Source organism: Lissotriton vulgaris, chromosome 5 (genome assembly GCF_964263255.1).
Source record: "Lissotriton vulgaris chromosome 5, aLisVul1.2, whole genome shotgun sequence".
NCBI classification, from domain to species: Eukaryota; Metazoa; Chordata; class Amphibia; order Caudata; family Salamandridae; genus Lissotriton; species Lissotriton vulgaris.
In genome coordinates this window covers 410,513,768-410,537,818 of record NC_141693.1, presented here as the reverse complement: position 1 = coordinate 410,537,818, position 24,051 = coordinate 410,513,768, and the positions used below count along the sequence as shown (strand labels likewise).

The 24,051-nt window shown below is 44.3% G+C and overlaps 1 protein-coding gene across 2 annotated transcripts in view; it reads right to left on the bottom strand.

Moving 5' to 3' along the window:
• ZNF365 (zinc finger protein 365) overlaps positions 1-24,051 on the bottom strand; it is a 414,409-nt gene that overhangs the window by 331,213 nt on the left and 59,145 nt on the right. For both annotated transcript variants that reach the window (XM_086920085.1, XM_086920086.1), the window contains exon 2: positions 19,084-19,826. In XM_086920085.1, the coding sequence (XP_086776211.1) occupies positions 19,084-19,808 (725 nt within the window). In that variant the 5' untranslated portion in view covers positions 19,809-19,826. The remainder of the gene's footprint in view (positions 1-19,083; positions 19,827-24,051) is intronic.

Here is a 24,051-nt window from a genome sequence, read left to right as displayed (position 1 = left end):
GCAGTCCTTAGTACGGCGAAACGTGACGGGTTTCTCCTTGGTGACGTCTTCAGTGCCTCAGTTAAGTATTTAGTGGTTGCTAGCTAGTTACTTTGTGAGGGTTGTTAAAATCCTTTTTGGTTCTTGGTTTGGTTTGGTCTCGTAAGATTATCACTGGTTGTTCTGGTTACGATAATCTATTTGGTTTAGTTTGGGTATCGATACATCAGTTCGTTTTGGTAGGCCTAAGTTCTTGGTTCAAGTGCACATATCTGTTTCGTGTTTTGTTTGTTTTGTGTTCCGGACTGAAAAATGGTAAGTCGGAGAAACTGTATGTTGTCGTGTTTTGGTTGCAACAGTGACTCACGATTGGAGGACTCATGTCTGGTTCCTCCGATTGGGACTCCCCTATATGACTTGTATTGTAAACATGGTGTGGGTCCTATATCTTATAATGAGGTATGGGTCCGATACACTGAGAAAGATGGTGTCCTTAGTTGGCCACTGCATGGTAGTTTTGAACCCGAAATTCTTGACAATTTAGAAGCGAAATTGTTTAGGAAGAAAGCCCGGCCGGCAATGTTTGATTCTTTCCGTTACTGGCGAAAAGAATCCAAACAGAAAGAAATGAAAAGGTTAAAGAAAGAACAGAAAGAGAAAGAAGAGTTGACTCTAGAACAAGCAACTAAGCAGTTGCAGGATAACGAGTGTGAGAAAGCCATAGAGGTGGCCATTAGAGAGCACAATTTAGCGATTGACAAGTGCTATCCTGCTTTGCCATCGAAAACAGCTAAGATACTGGAGGATTCTGAAAACGATCCTCTGCTATCTTATTTGTTACGGTCACCTCCACCGTATGCACAAGGTGCTACGGCCCAATTTGTGCCAAATGTTCAATTGCCGGTTGCTGGACAACCTGGTGTTCCTGCTCCTGTCCCTCAGAATCAGGTTCCCGTACCTCCTGTGGTCAATGTAAATGTTCCTACGGCTCCTCCTCTTCCTGGGTTGCCGACTTCTATACCAGTATCTGTCTCGCTCGCATCTACTAATCCACAAACTATTTTTCTCGATACTCCTACTGTTCCATTATCTGTTCCTACCTCTACTGTGTTTTCTACATCTGCGAGTGTGTTGACTCCACTTTCTGTTCGTCGGAGAATCACTGATTCTGTGTCTAGTATGCTGTCTCCTTTCTATAAAACCTTAATCAAGACTCCTACTTCCGACTCTGTTCAGAGACGTAGTCAGCTTCCAAGTACTGAGGAACGGGGAATTTTAGATTCCACGGCTCTCAGATGGATTTCGAAGAGTAGGAGATATAGTACGAGAGATGTGCTAGAAACATTTATGCAGTGGAAAGAACCAACGCAACGGTATGTCTTTGATGAGATGTGCTCGTTGTTACGTGAGGAGATGGAAGAAGACGATGTTGAATCAAATTTAGAAGACTTAATTAAGGTTCAGAAAGAGTTTGCTGCTGGAATGATAGTGGGTGACAATATAGAAGAAGCGATGGAATTGATTTTAAGTTATAGGAATGACCCATCACTTCGTTCACCGAGAGATCTAGAGAAAGGCAAAATGAAATTAGGTCGCCAATATCCAATGAGGGAGGTTCCTCCAATTTGGCGCGAAGCTGTGCAAGCTGATCATAATAATGGTATTGTAGCTGCTCCAGCGCAATTCCAAAGGGTGTGGATACACATTCCGTGGAAACGAGCTGAAGTGCTAGCAGTGAAGCAGGCCTTGCCAGATCCACGTAAGAATCCTGCTGGATACTATAAGGAATTAACACAGACAGTTGAGGCTTGTATAATGAACTTAGCAGACATCGATATGTTATTTGGCAATGTAGTTCCGCAACCAGTGTGGGCTAAAATTCGTAGAGAGGATCATCAAGTTGCCTTAGGTGGTGATTGGGCAGCTATCACTGCAGCGGATGGTCAGCAAACAGGTGGTGCAAAACCTGAACCCTTAATTGCTAATCTTCCAGGTAGGATAATCGATCTAATGAAGACTCTGATGCCCGCATTGCGTGTTAATTGGGACAAGTTATCCGCATGCAGGCAGAAGAAAGACGAAAGTGTCTCCGACTTTTTCACGAGGTTCGAAGAGACTTTTGTAGATCATAGTGGTCAGGACATGAGCACAGAAGGAGGACAAAGACTGTTTGTCGATAAATTTGTGCATAATTTGTTACCTGAATTATGCAATAAATTAAAGGATTCAGAGAGTGCGTGGGCTGTTTCCACAACTGCGCAAATACTTGCAACTGCACAGTATTACGAAAATAGGGATAAAGAGGAAAAGGAGAAATCAGACAAGAAAACAAAAGACTTAAAAACTAAAGTTCTTTTGCAACAGGCGTATCCGCCTCGCATGAATCAGACTAATATGCAACAGGGTTCGTATCAAAGGACAGATTATAGTACATCGAGACCTCAATATCAGTGGAACCAATGTGCGTACTGTAAGAAAGAGGGTCACTATAAAAATGAATGTCCGATCTTAGCGCAAAATAATGCAGCAGCAGCTCAGAGAGGTCGTGGTGGTTTTGTGCAGAATTCTAGAGGTCGAGGGCGAGGTACTATGCCTCCACAAACGAATGATCGTCCTTCCAATCACTTTGATCAACGAAATGGACAGTCTACTCAGCAAAATAGATCTCAACAATATCTTGTTGAAGACTATTGTGAAGTGGATGAGGGATTTCAGCAAAATGGGTACTAGGACAGCCATGGACAGAGAGAGGGAGTAGTATCAGTTCCAGTGGATCAGAGTGGGCCTTATGTCGCAGTAGCAACATCAGGTGTAGTCGAACCGTTTCTGTTGGATACTGGTGCCGCAAAAAGTTCTATCATTCATGCGAAACTCCCTGGCGCACCTTTGTCCGGCTCAACAAATGTTTCTGTAGGTTTTTCAGGCGCCCCTGTTTACAACCCGATATCTGGTCCTTTGTCTATTTCTGTTGGACCGTGTCACTTGAAAGCACCCCTGATTTTGACGACGGGTTGTAATGAAAATCTGCTTGGTTTAGATTTGTTAAAACGACTATATGCGACATTGTACTGTTCTCCGGAAGGAGTACAGCTTACATTGGGTAAAAATATCACTTCTCCGATGTACTTGTCAATGGATGCACTCCCGCCAGAGCTGCGTTCACTCCCTGATTCTCTTTGGGCGACTGGTCCTAATGATGTAGGCCTTTTAGAAATACCACCATATGTAGTAACTTTGAAAGCAAATGTAAAATTTCCAAGAATTCCGCAATACAAAATATCTAGTGAAGGTGAGCGTGCACTTTTATTGATTGTGCAAGATTTGATTAAGAAAGGAGTGGTTGAAGAAACTAGAGGAAATGTCTGTAACAGCCCTGTACTACCGATTCTGAAACAAACTGATCCCACAAAGCCTCCAGTGTATAGGTTTGTTATCGACCTCAGAGAAGTTAATAAGATTGTAGTTCCGCAGTTTCCTGTGGTCCCAGACATTACTGCCTTGTTAACATTAATTCCTGCTACAGCCACTTGGTTCTCAGTCATCGACTTGAAGAATGCCTTTTTCAGCATTCCGATAGCCGAGGAAAGCAGAGATATTTTCGGCTTCTGTCTAGGAGGTCGAAGTTTCAGATTCAAACGCGCTCCACAAGGCTATTGTGAGAGCCCATCTATTTACAGTCAAGCATTAAAAAGCCAGTTAGATTCCTTTGTCCTTCCTCCAGGTTCTGCTCTAGTACAGTATGTAGATGATCTTTTAGTGGCTGCCGATGACAAGGAAACTTGCAAAGCAGCTACGATCTCGTTATTGCATCATTTGTCTAATTTGAATCATAAGGTGTCACCTTCGAAAATGCAATACTGCTGCCAAGAAGTGACCTACCTAGGTCATCTCTTGTCAAAGGAGGGAAGGAAGTTGACCCCAGAGAGAATAAAAGCAATTACGCAGATGAGTGTTCCACGCACACAGAGAGAAGTACGTGCCTTCCTAGGTATTACCTCTTACTGTAGGCAGTGGATCCCAAATTTTTCTCTTTTAGCAAAACCGTTGGTAGCTTTGACTGGGAAAAATGTTCCGAGTCCGGTGCCATGGTCTGATGAATGTCAAGAGAGTTTTACTGAATTACGAAAAGCATTGTGTTCAGCTCCTGTATTGGGTACACCTGATTACAGTAAGCCATTCACGCTCTATGTTCATGAGAGAGAAGGTTGCGCGTTGAGTGTTCTGACACAGAAGTTTGGTGATAAACAACGCCCTTGTGCGTATTTTTCATCATCATTAGATCCGGTAGCTAGAGCGTTGCCTAGTTGTTTGAGAGCTACAGCAGCAGCTGCGGCTTCCATTCGACAATCTGCTGGTTTGGTGATGAACAACATGCTAGTGGTCATGGTTCCTCATGCGGTGGATACACTCATGAATCGAACGAAGACACAACACCTTACCAGTGCAAGACTATCTGGTTATGAGCTAACATTACTAGCGAGTCATATTCAGATCAAAAGATGTCATGTATTGAATCCAGCAACGCTGTTGCCGACTGATCAAGAGTCGAGTGATTCCGAACCACATGATTGTTGTTTTAAAACGGAGGAAGAGACAAAAGGACGCATTGACTTAAAGGATACTCCGTTATCCGATCCAGATGGCACGCTGTATGTGGACGGGTCATGTTTTAAATTGGAGAATGGTGATGTGACTGCTGCTTACGCAGTAACGACTTTGAAGACGATTGTGGAGACTGCAAGAGTGAGTCAGAATTCTGCCCAAGCTGCAGAATTAATAGCTCTAACAAGAGCGTGTGTTTTAGCTAAGGGAAAGAGAGTGAATGTCTTTACAGATAGTCAGTACGCATTTGGCGTGGCCCATAGTTTTGGCCGTTTGTGGAGAGAAAGAGGTTTCATTACGTCCCATGGGACTAAGATTCAACATGGTCAGCTAGTTAACGACTTGTTGGAATCTCTAACCTTGCCGACTGAAGTTGCGATTGTAAAGTGCAGTGCTCATAAAGCAATCACGGATGATGTTGGTCGCGGGAATGCTTTTGCTGATGAAACTGCTAAACAGACAGCTGGAGACATGATGAGCAGAATGTATGTTGCTACGTCTGCAAGATGGATTGCTGAGTCTGGAATGTGTGAGGATACTATGGAAAGTGTGAAAGAGATTCAGAAAGAAGCAACTGAGGAGGAAAAACGTGTATGGAAAGAAAGTATGGGCAAGTTGGATTCGAATGGGTGTTGGATTGATTTGACAGAACAGCAGCGTTGGATGTTGCCTGATGCGTATGTGCTTGCAGTTGTGACGATGGCACATGGAGTAGCACATATAAGTTCTAAAGGAATCTGTAAGATGTTGGCTCCAGTCTGGAAGAATGATGGAATCAGTAAGTGTGCAGAGAGAGTGGTGAAAAATTGTATGGTATGCCTGATGCATAATCCTGGCGAGGGAACTCCAACTCCTGCTGGTCACTTCGCTCCTCCTTCCTGCCCCTTTGAAGTGATTCAGTTAGACTTCATTCACATGGATCGCTGTAATAATTTGAAATATGTCCTGGTGGTAGTCTGTGCTTTTTCCAGGTGGATCGAAGCATACCCACTAAAGGACAATACTGCCCTATCAACTGCCAAGATTCTTCTCAAAGAATATTTCCCTAGATTCGGTATGCCACGGATTGTATGATCAGATAACGGAAGTGAGTTTATAGGGAAAGTTATGCAGAGTGTGTGTGCTGGCCTAGGTCTGAAACAAAAGTTCCATAGTGCGAACCATCCCCAGTCTGCTGGTTTAGTGGAGGGTTACAATGGCACCCTTAAGCTGAAACTAGCTAAAATACAAGCATCCACAGGTTTAGCCTGGCCAGACGCACTTCCTTTGGCTTTGTTATCAACGAGAGCAACTGTACATTCTAGAGTGGGGCTTAGCCCTTATGAGATAGTGTTTGGCCGTCCGGCAAATATTTGGGGTGTGCCGAGGCCTAAGGAGTTTTGTTCTCTAGAATATCCTATGTTGATAGACTACCTTTACGACTTGACTGCTAAATTGAGTCTTATTCACCAACAGGTTTTCGATGCTTTACTAAAGCCTCCGGAGAGTCCAGGGCATCAGCTGAAACCAGGAGATCTTGTGGTTATCAGGAATTTCGCGAGGACGAAGAACCTTCAGCCGAGATTCGTCGGCCCCTTCCAGGTCCTGCTTGTAACAAGAACAGCAGTTCGTGTGGCTGGTCGCAAGCATTGGGTGCACGCATCCCACGTAAAGCGTGTACCTTTGCCACTTCCTTACGACGACTGGGTGAAGAAGGGAATTGGTTCCTCCGAATTTGAAAGCACGCCAAAGTTCATCCCTTTCAGCGATGCCGAATTAATCACTGACACTCCAAGCTCTGACTCTCCTTCAGAAAAGACTCCTTTGAACTCTGAACATTTGTCCCCTGCATCAGAAAAAACTCTGTCATCTGCGAACTTGAACACTGCAACAGCTACCAGTGAAACGCTATTTGCCGATCAGACAGTACCTGCGAAGCAAAGATATAATTTACGAAACCGTAAAATGGACAAATAAAGCAGGCAACTGCCCATTGTGATATTTTGAAATTTTGAACTTTTGCCTTCAGCCAGGAAGTTTGCTATTTATTTGTTGTTTTAAAATTGCCTTGCCGTCTGGGTAGCCGTAGGGTCGTGGCTGTGTGCCTAGTTAAATCTGCGGGGGTCTGACACAAGGTCGATCTTTCTGTTAGTTCTGGGAACTCCCAGGGCTGATAGAGGCATTTTCATCTACGTACACATCATCAGTGGTCGCAAGCGGATTGTAGAAGATGGAGCTTCCTGCGCTGCAACGAGAAAATGTGATTTATGTTCGCAGAAACAGACTTTACAGAATCCTTCACAGCAAATGCTTTTTGATACAATGTGCCATTACATTCTTGATTGTTTTAATAACGTTGGTGGGTGGAATCGTTTTCAGTATAAATTTGATTTTCGTGCCAGTTACTACAGTACCTCCCCTTGATCCTGCTACTTCTACTGTTTCTTCTATACACTCTTTTCACTCGTTTCCTGAACATGAGCAAGCCCGACGCTCAGAGTTCATTAACAACACTTTTGTACAGCTCTTGCATCAACACCAACTGGTAGTTAACACTACAGACTGCTGGGTGTGTGGCTTGATACCCCACACTATGGATAAAGGTATTCCCTATCTGGTTTTGCCTTTCAGCTACAATGGATCATTTCAGGCCCTTCAAACCATCTTTGCTTATGCCCTTGAAACCTATCCTCCACGTCCACCACGTTCCACTAAATATAACTCTGCCAACAAAGCTTTAGTCCAGGGAATTATTGACATGATCAAGGACGTCAATAATACTCCATCATACCCTAGAGACGAACTGCGAGTATATTTAAGTTGGAATACTTCAGAGTATCGCCTTAGTTTAGGAGAAAGCAAGCGTAAAAGCTCAACTCCAATCTGGGTCGTACCTCACCGAGGTCAGGTCTGTTTGCAAGGGAATGGGAGAAATCCGAGAGCTCAGCTAGGGAGGAGTGAGTGCGTAGAGACTTATGTGTTTCCGGCTAACTTTTCCCCTGCCTTTCTTACTGCTAGGGGTACCTACTTCATCTGTCGAGATAGAGCTTATACATGGTTGCCTGCCGACTTTTCAGGATCATGCTATATTGCTCGATTATTGCCCCCAACATACACTGCTTCATCTGATTACCACAGAACCAGAGTAGCGAGAGGTGTCTTCAGCAAGGAAGATACTGCTGGTCAGGAAGCTGGAGACTTCTTCAAAGGCTTCCTTCCGTTCTGGGGGCCTATGGCCAATAGTAGAAACATACGTCAGCTAACACGGGTAGTTGAATCTACTATTACCGAAACTGCTGGTGCCCTTAGCAATTTGACAGCTGAGCTTCAGGCGGATAGACTCATGACGTTGCAGAACCGTATGGTTCTAGACGTTATCCTTGCAGATCGAGGTGGGGTATGCAGAATGATCCAATCGAGCTGCTCTGTCTTTATTCCTAATAATGCTCCAACAGTCTATGAGGCGATCTCTAAGCTACACAAGATTTCCGACTCTATTCACCTAGACAAGGGAAACTGGTCCTTCATGGAGTGGTTTTGGACTCTGATCTCAGCGTGGGGATGGAAGGTTCTAATGGTCATTGGTGTCATCTTAGTATTCCTGTTCTCATGCTGCCTGATTATCCAGTGTGGTCCTGCTCTGTGTAGTCTTTGTGCTGCAACTTGTCTTAGAAAACCACCTGCGTTTGGAGAAAAGGCACGAGAAAGGATGATGATACAACAGCATGTCACTGACCTGATGAGCATAGAATTAGATTCTGACATAGATTAAGTAATTGCCTATGTAAGGGCAAAAGGAGGGTCTGAGGTTCCGTGACGATTTGAACCCGTGTTTTCAATATTGTCGGAAATACATAATATTGGTATCAGCGAACCGCAAATGATCCATTTAGCATATCCTGGTGTTTTCGCTACGCTACGAGCAAGAGCACTCCTTTTATAAACACATTTCTGATCTACCCACGGCATCCATCTTAGATCATGGCCGCCATTTTGTGTTTCTTGCCCTCACATACGCAATAAACCTCTGATCACTTCATTTCGATTAAGGACACGCAGCCTTAGCCGGAGATTCACCTCTTTCATGACACGTGCACCTTAAACCAGATCACGCTGTAGCTGCATGACTCGACAAAGGCTGCCTCCTCTGCCCGAGGCCAGTCCTGCTAAACTGGTCTTCGTGTCCATTGTCCTGATCACGATTAGGCGGCCGAAGCCGGTAGCCTTGCCCATTTACAACCCACAAACATCCCTTATCCTGCTTTTCTATCTTCTGCACCTGGCTCTGCTCCTTTCCTTCTGGGCCTTTATTAGGGGGAGGTAACGAAATTTACGATGAGGCGGTTCGGGTCTTGAATGAAAAGTTGACATGAGATTATGATGGAAAAGTGGGAACCCCTCGTTCGTAATGTTTTGACATCAGATATTGTCGACGGTTCCTGTGTACGCCAAATATTTATTGTTTATGACACAAAGGTTTTGGGAATGTACCAACATGTGAAGAATTCGCCTGAAGGCCAAAATTTAGTATATAAGGAGCAACCCTCTTTGTACAATTTGAACAGGCTCCTAGTTACTGCCCATGCGTAGTTTCTGTGACTTCTGTGTCCCTGCAGTAATAAACCTTTGGTCTTTGACGCCACCATCGAGAAGCCCGTGTTTCTGTTCATTTGTGCACCAAGGCAGGTGGAACTCCGGGGTCTTTGGGTGTTGTTCCCTGACACCTCTGGACGGAACCAAAAAGTCCAGAACTCCAGGTGCAGCTTCAGAGCACAGGAACAAGAGGATGCTTCCTTGGCTTGTCCTTCCTTTTATCCTTCTTCGGGCGGGCGTGAACCCACCTCCAATCCGCCTCCAGGGCGTGGCTAGTGGTGTTGGTGTCTAGGACAACCCCCTCTTGGGCGGGAAAAGGCGCGCCCCGGCTACGCCGCTTCGGGCATACCAGCCGAGACTCGCCTCCCGCCCAAAAATGGCTTCACGGGGGGATCGGGGTACTCCACCATACGTTCGGGCGGACCGAGTGGTCGCCCCTTTCCATATGGCTGAGATACCCGCCACCCCCTCTCAACACAATCCCCCAAGGATGGGAAGACGGAAACGGTTCTGAACTTGTGGAAGGCGGGAGGGAGTTACCCTCCCGGCCGTATTTATTAAAATATGAAACAAAATTAAAACGTTAAAATAACAGTTTCATATCATGTACAATTTCATTTACACATTACGATGTTCTTGGCTGACCTTAACACATCTCTAATACAAAGGTTCTCCTAGCCGATACTAAACATCCTGCAAATGCATACTCAAACTTTGAAATTGTACATCCTAACATTACGGGCCAACGGCAAGGTCGTAACCGGTGTCAGATCCCCAATACCAGAACTCCCCCCTCACTTGTGAGGGGCGGTCGCACAGCGGACTGTACCTCTGTGCCAACTTCCAATTTCCCTTGTCTTAGCGGGGGCCCCCTGTTAACTCGACGCCATCTTTAGTGGTCGTCCGAGGACTCGTGTGAGGTGTCTAGAAGGTAGCGTAGACCCCCCTCCGACCCCACACAACTTACCACATCTGCCGTCGTAGATGTCCTGGCCCCGGGAAATTCCTAGGAGGGGCCCCTAGCCCCTCCTCCCCAGGGAGGAGCCTATGGCCGCCTTCCCTTTCGGCGTCCCCATCCTTAGAGGGGACCGCCTCCCCGTTTGAGGGGCCAATGGCCGCCTCCCCCCGGGCGCTCCCATCCATAATGGGTGATGCCCCACCTCTAGGGATCTTCTAATTCCTGCTCACCGATCATGACCTTACCGCCACAGGCCGGATAGTTGACCGGCTATCCGGACCCCCCACAAAAACTCCTACTTAAAGGTGATGGCTGCAAACTCTTCAACCACGCTACGAAGTCTCCTATGAGTAAAGAATTCCCCACCCGGGACAAATGAACTCCATCCTCAAGATACATATGGTCCCCCCTGATACACCCATGTGGAATAGAATGCAATGTACTTGTACGGAACAATCTACCAAGTTTGTTATTCACCTTCTTCACTGAATGATTTACAGCAGCCACAGAAATAGCCCCTAGCCACACCTTTCGTGGAATCATATGGGACCATGCAATCGTGCACCCTGGAACCCTTCTCGCCAACCAACTCACTGTGGATAGGATCAACTCGAGAAGTACTCGTCTACCAGTGGTCACCAAATCATTGCCCCCAAGATGCACTATGATTACAGATGGCGGTGACCTTGTCCGCCCTAACAAACCCTCCATAAAACTTTGAAACTGGTCAATACAGAGCCCGCCCCTTCCGTAGAAGGTCACCCTGTACCCGTATTCCCCAGCCATGTGAATCATGTCACCTGCTTTGAATACGTCTGCGGCACGCCTCACGTATGAGTGGCCCACGACCCACACCACTCTTTCCTCAGCCGGTGATCTTTGACCGTTGGCTCCCAGCTGTCGGGTCAACTGCCCAGTCCGCCCCGCCTCGTAAGCTTGCGACACTGTAAACCAAACAAAAACAAGAAGCATGAGTGCAAGACATAGGCTTCACAACATGTGCAACCGCACATACCTTTTATAACAATTCGAGGACCAACGCCCCAACTGTTTCACTTTTTCCACACTCAGACCCCTGGCTGTAGCCTCTGTAGCAGCCCCTATCCGGAAGGAATGGGTCCCAAACTCGCACGGGTTCAAGCCCGCCGCTGCGATTGCCATCGTTAGCACCTGCTGGAACTAAAACCTAGTCAGTGGGGTGGCGTCGGCGTGCCTCAGCAAGCTTCCCCCCCATGATGCCGCCCTCTGCGCCAAATACTCCTCAACGCATGCCACCGGGCACATGGGAGATCCCGGAATCCGCTGAAGCACTACACTGTCCCCGATCGCTTTCTGATCGGTCTTGGACCTGGTAAATGAGACTACCATTGTCTCCCCCTTAATTTGAATGTGCTCACGGCACAGACCTCCCCCCGTATCCTGCTTGTTCCTCGCTACCAGCTCGCTTACCCGCATAGCCCCATGGAATGCTAATGCAAAAGCGGCCCGGAATAGCACTGTCTCTGATTGAGATGAACATGTCGCAGGGAGTACGGACAATAACAGGGCCAACCTTTCAAGACCTATTGGGTGTCTTTCATCCACTCTGCAACCCTCACGGCGTTGCCACCCACGCAGCGCCTTCTGCACCAAGAAAGACGCCGTGGGATCCTGTAAGCCATGGGCCCGTGCCATGAAAGAAATGGCGGCCCGGTGCCTATTGGCCGTAGCCACTGACTTGCCTGCATGATGTAATGATAACAAAAAGTTCAGGACATACTCTTCATGGCCCCAAAGCTCCCCCTCAGCTGAACCCAAAAAGGACAAATAAGAACGGAACGCCCCTTTGTAAGCCTTCCTTGTCCTGGGTGCTAGACTCTCTCCCACGAGGTCTTGTAGTCCGGGGCACCGAGAGACCAGAGAGCTTCGGGAAATGGTGCCGCCACCGGGTCCGCTGAGGGCAGAAAACCTCAGAAGGCCTGCATACGGGAACGAGAAAGCGCATCAGCTGCCTGATTTAACACCCCTGGCACATGTCTTGCCCTAAAGTGGACGTTTAGTCTCATACACAGCAGGACAATTTCCTTCAACAGTCTCAAGATCCATTTGCAGCGTGCTGCCTGGCTATTGATACACTCGACCACGGTCATATTGTCAGACCAGAACACCACAGAGCGATCACGAAACTCCTCAGGCCATGTTTTCAAGGCCACCAGAATAGGGAACAGTTCGAGAAACCCAATGTTACCTGTGAGCCCACTCTCGTGCCACCATGTTGGCCAGGTTCGTGCTGACCAATGATTACCCAAGATGGCGCCAAAACCCACACTCCCTGCCGAGTCAGTTCACAACCCCAGCTCCACGGAGGAGACCGCTGGTTTGGTCCATACGACACGACCGTTGAAATCCGCCAGGAATGCCAACAATATGCGCATGTCCTGCCTGACCTCTGCTGAGAGCCTTGTGCGGTGGTGCCCTTCCTTAAGGCCGACCATGGCTTGAGCAATAGAGCGGGAAAAGGGGCGAGCCATCGGTATTACTCTAAGGGCAAAATTCAGCTGACCCACAGCCTGCTGCAACTGATGCAAATTTACCTTTGTCACACTAATACATGTTTCAAGCGATGCCTTAAACTTCGTTACCTTTTCGTTAGGCAAACGGAAGCACCCCTCTTTTCGGAGTCGAGCTCTATTCCAAGAAACTCGAGCGAAGTAGCCGGGCCCACTGTCTTACCTGGTGCCAATGGCACACCAAAGCGAGTCATGAGATCACAAAATTCATTCAAAGCCTGTGCACATTCTATGTCCCCGGCTGCCCCCAGAAATAGAAAATCATCAAGATAGTGCATAACATGTGTAAACCCTGTCGTTCTCGTGAACGCCCATTGCAAAAAACTACTGAACTGTTCAAAATACGCACAAGATATGGAGCAGCCCATTGGCATACATTTATCCATGTAGTAGCGTCCCTGAAACATGAAACCAAGGAGACGCTGATCGTCGGGGTGTACCGGGAGCAACCGGAACGCCGACTCAATGTCCGATTTGGCCATCAGCGCTCCGGGCCCCAGGCGATTCAACATGGCGACAGCCTCATCGAAAGATGCGTACCGCACCGAACAAACTCCCGGGTCAATCGCATCGTTCACCGAAAGACCCCTTGGAGCTGACAAATTATGTATCAACCTGAATTCCCCAGGGTCCTTTTTGGGGACCACTCCCAGAGGCGAACAAACAAAATTAGCAACAGGCGGCATGTCATATGGGCCGGCAACCCGACCTCGGGTCACCTCCTTCCCAATCTTTGCTTGTACCACCGCCGTATTCTGCATAACCGACAGTTGGTTCCTACATTGCGTTTTACCCTGAAAATCCCCCGCCGGGATGCGGAAACCATATGAAAAACCATCTCGCAACACCCCAGCGGAGATATGATCCGGATATTCGTTCAGCCAAGGAATCATTGCCATGATATCAATCGGGGTAGAGAGAGGCGCCCCTCGGACTATTTCAGACCTGTTTGGCGCCCCCCCTACTTCCCGGATCACCATTTTTGGCTCTGCACATGGTCTCAGGGTGCGAGGACTGCCCGCACACAGCACATTCATGCCTAAACCTGCAAGTTCCCTGCGGCCTAGTACATTTGCCTCTGTTAAAGCTCCAGCAGACCCCTTTCTTACCTGAGTTGCCATTATTCCTTGAGTGCTGATCATTGCTTGATCCTGCCCGAAAGGGCGCCCCAGAGGAATGGCGAGAAGACTCGACCATATTCCCCCCTAAAGATGGCGACTTCGCCGTGCCTGACTTCTCCATTCTCTGCCAGGAAATGGAGTCGCAACAATCCCACGTCAGGGATGAGTCGTGCTCCTTGGACTTACGAAATATGCTATCGTAATACAACCATTGATTGCCACCATATGTTCCATAAAATTCCATGATACGTGTCTGATACACGGCTAATCCCACCAACAAATCGGGCCTACGTTCCCCCATAATTGCAATGAACATTCCAAACGCTCTGCCCCAATTGTCGATCGATTCCTCAACTCTGAAAGCGGCCATCTTGGCGCGCCATACACTAGGATGCAGAAACTCCTTTTGATTTTTAACATGTTCAATCTCATAGTGATCGGTCAACAAGGAAAACATGTTCACGTATTTATCAGCCCATATCTTTTCTTTTACCTCAATCGGGATATGCTGAACCACTTTTTCCCTCCTTGAAGGTACCGATCCCTCCCCCGCAATCGGCAACGGCTGCTTACCTGAACCGGCCACTGTGACCGTAGTTCCTGCCGAACCAACGCCCGATACTGGTTGTTCCACGGGAGCCTGCGGGGAAACAAAAGGAGACGGTGCCTTTGCAGCATCTTTCGATTGCTGCAACTGCTTCATTATTGCCCTGGCTTCTTCAGCCGTGGCCCCCTCGTTCTCTTTGCCTAACCATGCCGCCAACTGGGCAGCCAGCTCAGGAGGCATTTCCTCCCCGTTCACTGGAGTGATTACCACAGGGATTGGTTGGCCAACATCTGGGACCGGAGTCGGGGCCTCGTTCGGGGTGACCGGGGGCGTGGGGGGTGCTTCGGGAACCGGGGCCTCCCCCCCCGACGCTCCCTTCTTGGCCCTTCTACCTCTCCCGCTAGGGACCACTCCCGGTAATGCTGGGCCGATGACTCTCTTAGGCCCCCCCACACCATTCATTACCGCCATCTGCTTTTTCATATCCGCCATGTCTTTCATCAGCATACGAAGCATCTGATCGGTCCCGATCCTCTTTCCGACCTTCTTGCTAGGCATCGTCCGCGAAGACTCCTCAAAAGATCCTAGGCAGGAAGCTCCGAACTTACTGAAAGAAAAAACACACGGTTAATTCTCCAAAATTGGCTCTTCGTTCCGTCTCGAGCTCACGTGCAACGGGGAGGTGCAGCTTCAGAGCACAGGAACAAGAGGATGCTTCCTTGGCTTGTCCTTCCTTTTATCCTTCTTCGGGCGGGCGTGAACCCACCTCCAATCCGCCTCCAGGGCGTGGCTAGTGGTGTTGGTGTCTAGGACAACCCCCTCTTGGGCGGGAAAAGGCGCGCCCCGGCTACGCCGCTTCGGGCATACCAGCCGAGACTCGCCTCCCGCCCAAAAATGGCTTCCCGGGGGGATCGGGGTACTCCACCATACGTTCGGGGGGACCGAGTGGTCGCCCCTTTCCATTACATCTGCTTTTGAAATACTGCATTGTCGCATTGTCTAATGTTTTAAAACAGAAACGAGAAGGAGCAGTGGATGCACTTTTGTCAAAACTGAACAATGAGTGGGCCCGATGTTGTATATCATGACAGGAGTCTGCATCAGGAAACCCACCTAAAATTGGGCAAACTTCCCTGGCCTACTGATGGCAGGGACCCTGTAATGAATGGACTGCCACCTATGATAACCTGCTGCCAGACTAAGCCCAACCTTTAACTCCACCATCCAGTGTTACTTATAACGGCTGCATGGTGTGACAGTAGAGTAACAATAGCCCTGCATTCCCTGCAGTATGGAGGGTCGCTGGCCTGAGAGCTCTAGAATGGCACGGAGAATGGGGGGGGGGCATGTAGTTTGCAGGGTTGCAGGGGGGCCCTCATACTAGGAATAAGCACCTATATCTTCGGGTGTGCATGTTCTCTGTCTGCATTGTACCTCCCATGACTGGTCTCTGCACTATGGGATTCTCACCTCCAATTGCTACTCTTCTGAGGGCAAGGCCTATACCTCGTAGGGCAACATTCTACCACCAATAGTTGGCCTCTATAGCTTTGGGGTCTGCACCTCTGGCTGCTTTCTCCCTTGTGGCTGTGGTCTCTTAAGTCTAGGACTGCGTTATACCTCCTATGGTTGCTCCCAGCAGTGTGTGGCCTCTACCTCATGTGACTGCTCAGTAGTGTGGGGTTTCCACCTGTTGAAACTGTGCTGTAGGACTCATAGGACTCCATTCTACCTTTTGTGGCTGCTCTCTGTAGCGTGGAAGTCTGCATCTACTAACTGCATTCTGCCTTGTCTCACTGTTGACTGTAGCATGGGGTCTCCGCTGTCAGTGACTGCTCTCTGAGGGGCTAGGTCTTCGCCTCATATGACCGTGTTTTATCTCCTATGGCTGGCTTTTATAGCATGAGTTTTTGCATATCCTTTGACTGCTATCTCGTGTAGCTGCTTCTATAGTAGGGGGTCTGTATCTCCAATTGTAGTTCTGTCTTGCTGTATTGGGGGAAGCAGTAATGTTGTATGTCTACCAGGAAGTCAACATTCAAAAGCTGCAGCTTGTGAGGTGTTGCAGCATTTTTTAACTGTTCTCCTAAATTAATCATAGCTTCCCCTGGTTCTGCCAGTCATGATGTAAAGCGACTTCTACCTTGGAATAGTAATAATCTCTCATTGGTTGAGGAGCTCCAATAAAAGTATAAAATGCCAGCTTGAGTGTCTACAAGCTTCGTTTTTTTTGGTTCCTCGTGCTTTTGTGGCATTTGAAGGGCACCGAGACCCTTAGATGTAATTAACTTTTTATTGTCTTTAAAAGTTGAATGACTATTACAAGTTTGTAAAAATAATGAATTATAATAAATAAAATGTGCAGGTTTACTAGTGCCAACTCTTCAATCCCTGATGGCCAGCACCCAGCATAATGTGCTGCATGGCTAAACATTTATAAGGTCAAAAAGGTGAGACCTATTGGCTATGCCAATGTGTGTTAAAATATGCAATTAGAAACCAGGCACATTCGGAAAGAGAAGCGGCAGAAAAGATTTAGGGCAACTGATATAGAAATATTACAGACCACATTTAAGATTATTTACCATGGTTTTCAAACACACTCAAAATGAGTAAACACGATTTTGACCATTATTTCTTCTGTCCTCCAATTCAGAAAGAAGATCTAGGTTTTGTCAGGCCCATAAGTAAGCTATACCACAATTAATTTGGGCATTAGAAAATCTGAAAGCAAATGGAGTGTCCTGGCAGCTTATCAATGAAAGTGCTGTGTCTGATCCCTTATAATTTGACCACAAGACAGATAACGATCGCTTAAAAATAAGCATTGTACACTCTCTTTTCGATAGAAGAGATAGAGCACCTGATTTTCCATGGCAGAAGACCCACGTCTTATTTGGTTTCTTCATGGAGTAATCTCCTAGTCAATTTTATCCTTTCATTTCGATGGTCATCAAAACCACACAGCCTTTGGAAGGTATGAGAAAATATAGAACACCTTTCTTTTTCATACCAGGAAATTTCCATTTGAATTCCACTATTGGACAAAAAGCAATCTCCATTCATAAGCACATCTGCATGCACCAGCCTACATGGATATTCACTCCTCTTTCTGTCTATTACTCTGCATGCAGCTTGTAAACCTTTGAATAATGGTCTTGCTTGCAAATTACTCACAAGGTATTACATTCCTTTCCTCCTATCATACACTGCTGGGGAAGGTTTATAATCTAACTACAACAAGCTGATGTGTGAGAACTAGCAGTTACACCTTCATGCTAACTGTTAAAAACAACAAATTGTTGTGGTATCATATTGTAACCTTCCCCAAGGGAATCGTTTAAATGTATTCCATAGCCAAAATAGAAATGGCAAATATGTGATGAGAACCTTGTGCCTTGTACACATCCTGGTTTGTATCTGAAATCCAGCAATTACTGCAGACACAATTTACACACCATCTTCCATTAATCAAACACAACAGGCATTAACATGTTTAAAACAATTGGATATTGCCAACTGTTGGCAGCTAAGACTATTTTTGGACTCATTCCTTCATTTTTCAGTTCATTATTGTCAAATATACTTGTTGGACTTTCAACTACACTTCAAATAGCTGGTTGTGCAATTCTCATGTTTCTCCTAGTAAAGAAATAAAGCCAATATGAATGCCCAAGTGAATGGAAGTGGCATCTACTAGACTAAATAACAATGTTATGAATCTATGGCATTCTACTTTGGAGGAGAGTCACTGAATCATATGAGTGAAAATTAGATTGTCATGTGAGAGATTTCAAGCTCTTTAACCCCTTCCAGGCTGATGACGAGCTGGGCTCGTCATGGGGTAGCCTCCTCGCACGCTGATGACGAGCCCAGCTCGTCATGTAACGCTGGTATTTGCGTTTTTTCAGCTCAACACAGGAGGGGAAAACCATTAGCAGCCATGAGGTTAAGTGAGACCTTCTTTCTGGTGCATAAACTGTTTTGAAACAATTTACTAGTATGCTCTATTAGAGCGACCACTGATAGTATCACTCAATATGTCAGAAGTGATACGACCAATGTGATTGCATTAAGCATACTGTACAGGAATGCAGTTAACAATCATAAAGTACGCAGCATATGATGACTCATCAATGCAGTCATGGATACCCAATCAACACAGATTTAGACAACATTGGTATACCCAACCAACACAGATTTAGATAATGTTTGAAGAAAACCCACATGTTCTATTTAAAATATGGATGCAGTTATTCTATGCGTGCTTAATCTTGAGCAATAGATTGTCACATTAACCCAGTAACACTAGTTCTATGAATATAAAATCACTATAAAGTCAAGGTAACTTTATTCATGTGTGCAGCTACAATAATCCTAATTAATTTTTAGCACCTATTCCACAAACTATAAACTTTATTCTTTGCAGGATGGACAGGTTTTTACTCCCTAGACCCCTCTTGTCGACCTCAGGTTTGACTTCTATGCCAAGTATTTTGCAATGCAGACAACTGCCTTCAGTATTCCCCATTCTTTTTCCACCCCCATCTGTTCTGAAGGCACATCAGGAAGCATCCACGCTATGCCAACTCATCCTATCACAGTTAATGTAAATGTGTGGCTAGAGCCTTGTCAGACCAGACTTGCCACCTTTCCAGTATCACATGGAAAAGTTGGCAGAGTTTTGTAAAGTATTGCTTTAAAAATAGAAAATGCTGCATATCAAATTTTAGCTAGACATAGTATTCTACTTACTCTTCTTTCTTGAGAAGCTCATCTTCAGACTTAGACAGACGCTGCCTCAGTCCAGCAATCAGCTCAACAGCAACATCCACCTGTCTGTTCAAAGCTCTCTCTCGCTGCTGAATTTCTTGTTTTCTCTGAGATAGCTGCAGAAATGAAGACTGGATATCAAGTAGCTCAGCAGTCTTTCTTGAAAGCTCCTTGGCTAGGTTGTTCATTCTTTTTTCATTTGCCTTATCGGGAGACTCTACCATTTGATTTATATTTTCTGTTGTTTCCCGGTCATATGATGTTCTGATATCATTATTTGGACCCAGAGACATGGAACATTGACTGATTGTTGAGGCTCCAGATTGTTTGTTTATCATGTACTGTGCATGATTTCTAGTTGATATATCACAAAACCTCTTGTTTTTTAGATTTTCTGGTGAAATATCAGAAAACTGCACAGATGAATATTTTTTGACAGTGTTGATGTTTCCAATATTTTCCCAAATCAAATACTCTGAGCATGGCACCTTATCATTCGTATTGAGGGAAGAAAAAATACCATCTTTTCCTGAAATATTTCTGTTTCCAAATCTGTGATTATAGTCCAGGTGAGCTGATAAAGAAGACAGGTTTCTGAACCTGGTCTGATCACCACACTGTGGGCAACGGAACGGTTTGCATACATTAGCATTTTCAGACATCTCCTGCCATGCAGATTTTTTCCCTTCTAATGATTTCTGTTGCATTTCACAATCTCCCAACACCTAAGAGAAATAATGATATTCAAATGTAAGTAGAGCGAAACAAACTGAATACAGATCTCATTTATTGATAAAAACCGTAGGTCAGCCAGATTTTTATTTTGATGATAAGCACTCCTTTTGATACACCTACCTTAGTTATCCATATATTTTTATTGTGTACACATAACGGTCAAGTTATTATTTCAATTGAATCACTGTATGAAGTATATTTTTGTGAACTACAAACTCAGAATCCTAATATCAGCCATAGTGGAAGCTTGCTCCAATATATATTGCTTAAATGTACCTTTAAAGCAGTGGAAAGAGCTAAATATGAAAAGCAACAATAATGGTTCTATTAATACAACTTATCCAATTCTCAAAAATAACATTTAAAGATATTATCTTGATAATTTCTGACCAGCCACTGTTCAATAAATACACCAATCATTACTTTTTTTAACGATAGGGAATGTGCAACAAGACTCACGTGATAATGAGCACAATCTAAATGTCATGATAGACAGAAAGACTGACAATCAGGAGACAGAATGAAAGACAGAACGACAGAAAGACAGAACGACAGAAAGACAGATGGATTGATAGATAGATAGATAGATAGATAGATAGATAGATAGATAGATAGATAGATAGATAGATAGATAGATAGATAGATAGATAGATGGATAGATAGATAGATAGATTTACAAACCGACAGATGGATAGTTAGGTAGCTAGATTCACCCCTTCATGCTTTTGATGTCAACTGCATCTTTACAAGATGATATGGAGTAGATCTTATTTTAATAATTCTTATGGAATACTTTTGAACTCCCTTCCACCATATGCAACATTTAAAACACTAGTTGTGAATCTGTCCTTAAGCACCACTATCAGAGTTTACAGAGCATCTGAATTATTTATCTTTCACTGCCCCTTTCTATAATCACTTAGCTTTTGATTTTAGAGAGCTTATACCAACCAAAAGAAGAATAACTCCATCTTTGCCAACAGCTTTCTCAAGCATGTTGACACGCATACTCCATCCCAAACGGTTCCATGCCCCCAACATTAATAGTTAAACCTTAGACTAGATGCATCAAACCAACATGTTCATTTATAAACTAGTTCGCTGGAATAATCACAATTTGATGTTTTTGGCCACCTCCATTACTACATAGATAGAAAGAATATCCAGTTCAAAGACAAACTAATTACAAGAGCTCAAAACATTTGTCTCAAAGACTTAAGACCCAAACTAACAAATACACCCAACCATCAATTATGGGTACCCTACAAATGCCTAACAGCTTCTATTATCAGTCACATCTCTATAACATATTTCACTCCGTAACTGGAAAGTCCTATCAATTCATAATGCGCAACTAAAAACATTTTAATAATCAAAGAGTGTCTACAATTGACTTTCCAGTACTTCTAAACTTGTTCAACAACAGGTTAAAGTATGGTACTTGCTTCCAATGAAAGTATCCACACAGTGATGAACTTAATCATAACTATAATAAAATAAATTATACAGGTGGCTCTCTTACAAGGCATACCTATTTAAAGAGTACATATGATCAACGGCGCAAAGTAAAAATGTGTTACGACTTCATTAGTGCTCAAGGGTGGTGATTAAAACATGAGAATAGTTTTTTCATCCACAAAATAGTGTATACAAAAACATGTCTGTGATGATTAAACAATAGAGTGTCATCCACAATGATGTCTATGGTGCAAAGCTACACATTTCTGAGCTACCTGAAACCCTAGTAGAATGCAGCACCAATCCAGTGGCATATTCAGGTGAAGAATAAGATGTTCATTCTGTTTAAGAAACATCTGTTTGGGAAAAGGAACAACAAAGGACATCTTGAATAAAAAAATATTCCTTATTAGTGAAAGGTAGCAAGGTCATGCTCGACTTATTGAACATCTGGGCTATAATTGCTGTCTTAGACAAGCATATCCTTTAAAATATACCCAGGTTTGTTGGTGTTTCTAGTTTTAACCTGGATGGTATTGATTTTTTTCTGACTGACCCTCCTTCCTCAGGAGAGTTCCAACTGTCTCTCATCTAGAAACATGTCAGGGTCACCAAAATGAGCAATTTCAAGGTTCCTACTCAACAACAAAGTAAAGCTCTTACATGGGCTGTTTTATCAACTGTGTGTGGCAGTCCACTTCAATGCTTCTGACGTTCAGTTTTTCTCTAGGTTTGTTGGACGGGCAATTACATTTCCAATGTTGCTCAGTTGCCACACTGACTCTGGTCAAATCAAGCTTAAACCGACAGGCATTTCGTAGAAACTGTAGCATCTGCAATTAGATTTCACCTCCTACCTCATTCTAATGGGGGAATGTGCAAGTGGGCCAGACAGGATTTGAATTACACTATTATGTGACGAAATAAACAGGGGTGTGTTCAAAAGACCTCTTCTTTCATGCATGTGTCAATCAACTACTTCCTCTCTAATACCATGCCTCCAGTGCTCCACATAAGCAGTTGATGGGTATTGTGACATGAGAGTGGGAAGATGTGCATTTGCTAGATGTAACATGAAAATGGTATTCGTGGTCTCATCAGCATGTTAGCAGACAAGTGATGTGAGTTACATAAACTGTGTAGAGTTTTTTTATATAATTGTTGCCATCAGACGTATGTACGTTTAGTAACAAAATCTATTATATGATAATAGAAGATTTTTTGCTTGTTGAAAGATATGACTTGAGGTTGGAAGGCTGAAATGTGATGAGTGGGACTCCTGAACATGAGTTTTTTAAAGCTAAGGAGTTTGGGGATATACATTGATTGGAAGGTGACCGCTACATACGAGTATAGACTTTATAGTTGAGATGGCTTTAATCATCTCATGCTATGGCAGTCTCCAATTCTACGATTAATTAAAAAACATTGCACCTAAACATCCACATCCTCTTCAAGATATAATTGCATTCTCATTGGAGTGTCTGTTCTACATACTGGCAACAGCCACTTAATCTGAGAGCAGTGTGGAAATCCAAGCTCCTAGCTCGCATACCTTTTTCAAGACTGCTTTTCGGTAGTATTTTTGAACTTTTAGAAATTAAATAAGCTTCTGCTCCAAAAAAGATCAACTGTTAATGTTATCACATGGATGTTAAACAAAGCAACAACATTTTTTCACCATATATGTGGTGCACTTTGTAAAATTGTGAGGGGAACTCAGAAAGGCCCCTGTTCCCATGTCCCTGTTGAGCCTTGTATAATTTGTAATACTTCTTTCTTTGCAAACTTTAATCTGTGTGATAATCAAATAGATTTTAATTCAGATTTCTCACCAGATGCATATTAGCAGGCAATTACTAGTATTTGATCTTTTCAGTATTTCGTTTCTTAATTGCTTTTCATTTAAAATGAATCATCTGATTCCAAAATACCCCCAAAGCAGGGGCAATATTAACATTTTTAAAGATTCATCTGTGCACTCTCAATAGATAACATGTAGGTCTAATACATACCTAACATACATTATTATTGCCATATGCTTCTTCCAAGTTCCCCACTTCCTCAACAGCAGTAATTTGGGATGACTATTTCAGTTAGTATAGAGAATCAACACAGATAGGTTTTCTACTTTTGTCTTAAATCATTCAGATAAGAGCCTCAGTAGCCAGTGTACTATGTTTTATAACACTTTTTTGAACAGCTTTTGACTCAACCCTGAGGTTATTTGACCTTTGATATGCAAGAGGGGTCGTTGGTCACTGTAGTACTTCTTCAGCACTATAAAATAAGTGACAAAGTTGAAGCCATGCAGGCAAACAAGTAGTCTACAGTTGAATTACTATTGCACAAACTCCAAGTGCATATTTACACTTCTCCAACAACACAACCATTTAATACTGTCACATTTAAAACTAAAGTACATGCTGGTCATGAACGACCTTACCTATCAATTAGGATATTATAAATTATTGATTGTACCAATGCCCACTATTCATTCAAACGACAGAGGCCCGACTCATCTCATATTTTTTTAAGTTTTGTATTAAACTTACCCACCAATTACACAAATACTAATAAAAGATTCATACATGTATTTGTACAGCATACATTATTTCTTCAACATGGGTCAGTGCTTGGAAAAAGCTTGCATTTTCAAATTAAAGTTATTATGGATATTGTTTATCAAATAAATACAATTTCAGCTTTTCAATTTCAAATATTTACCTAATAAACTTTTTACCTAACATTCTTCAT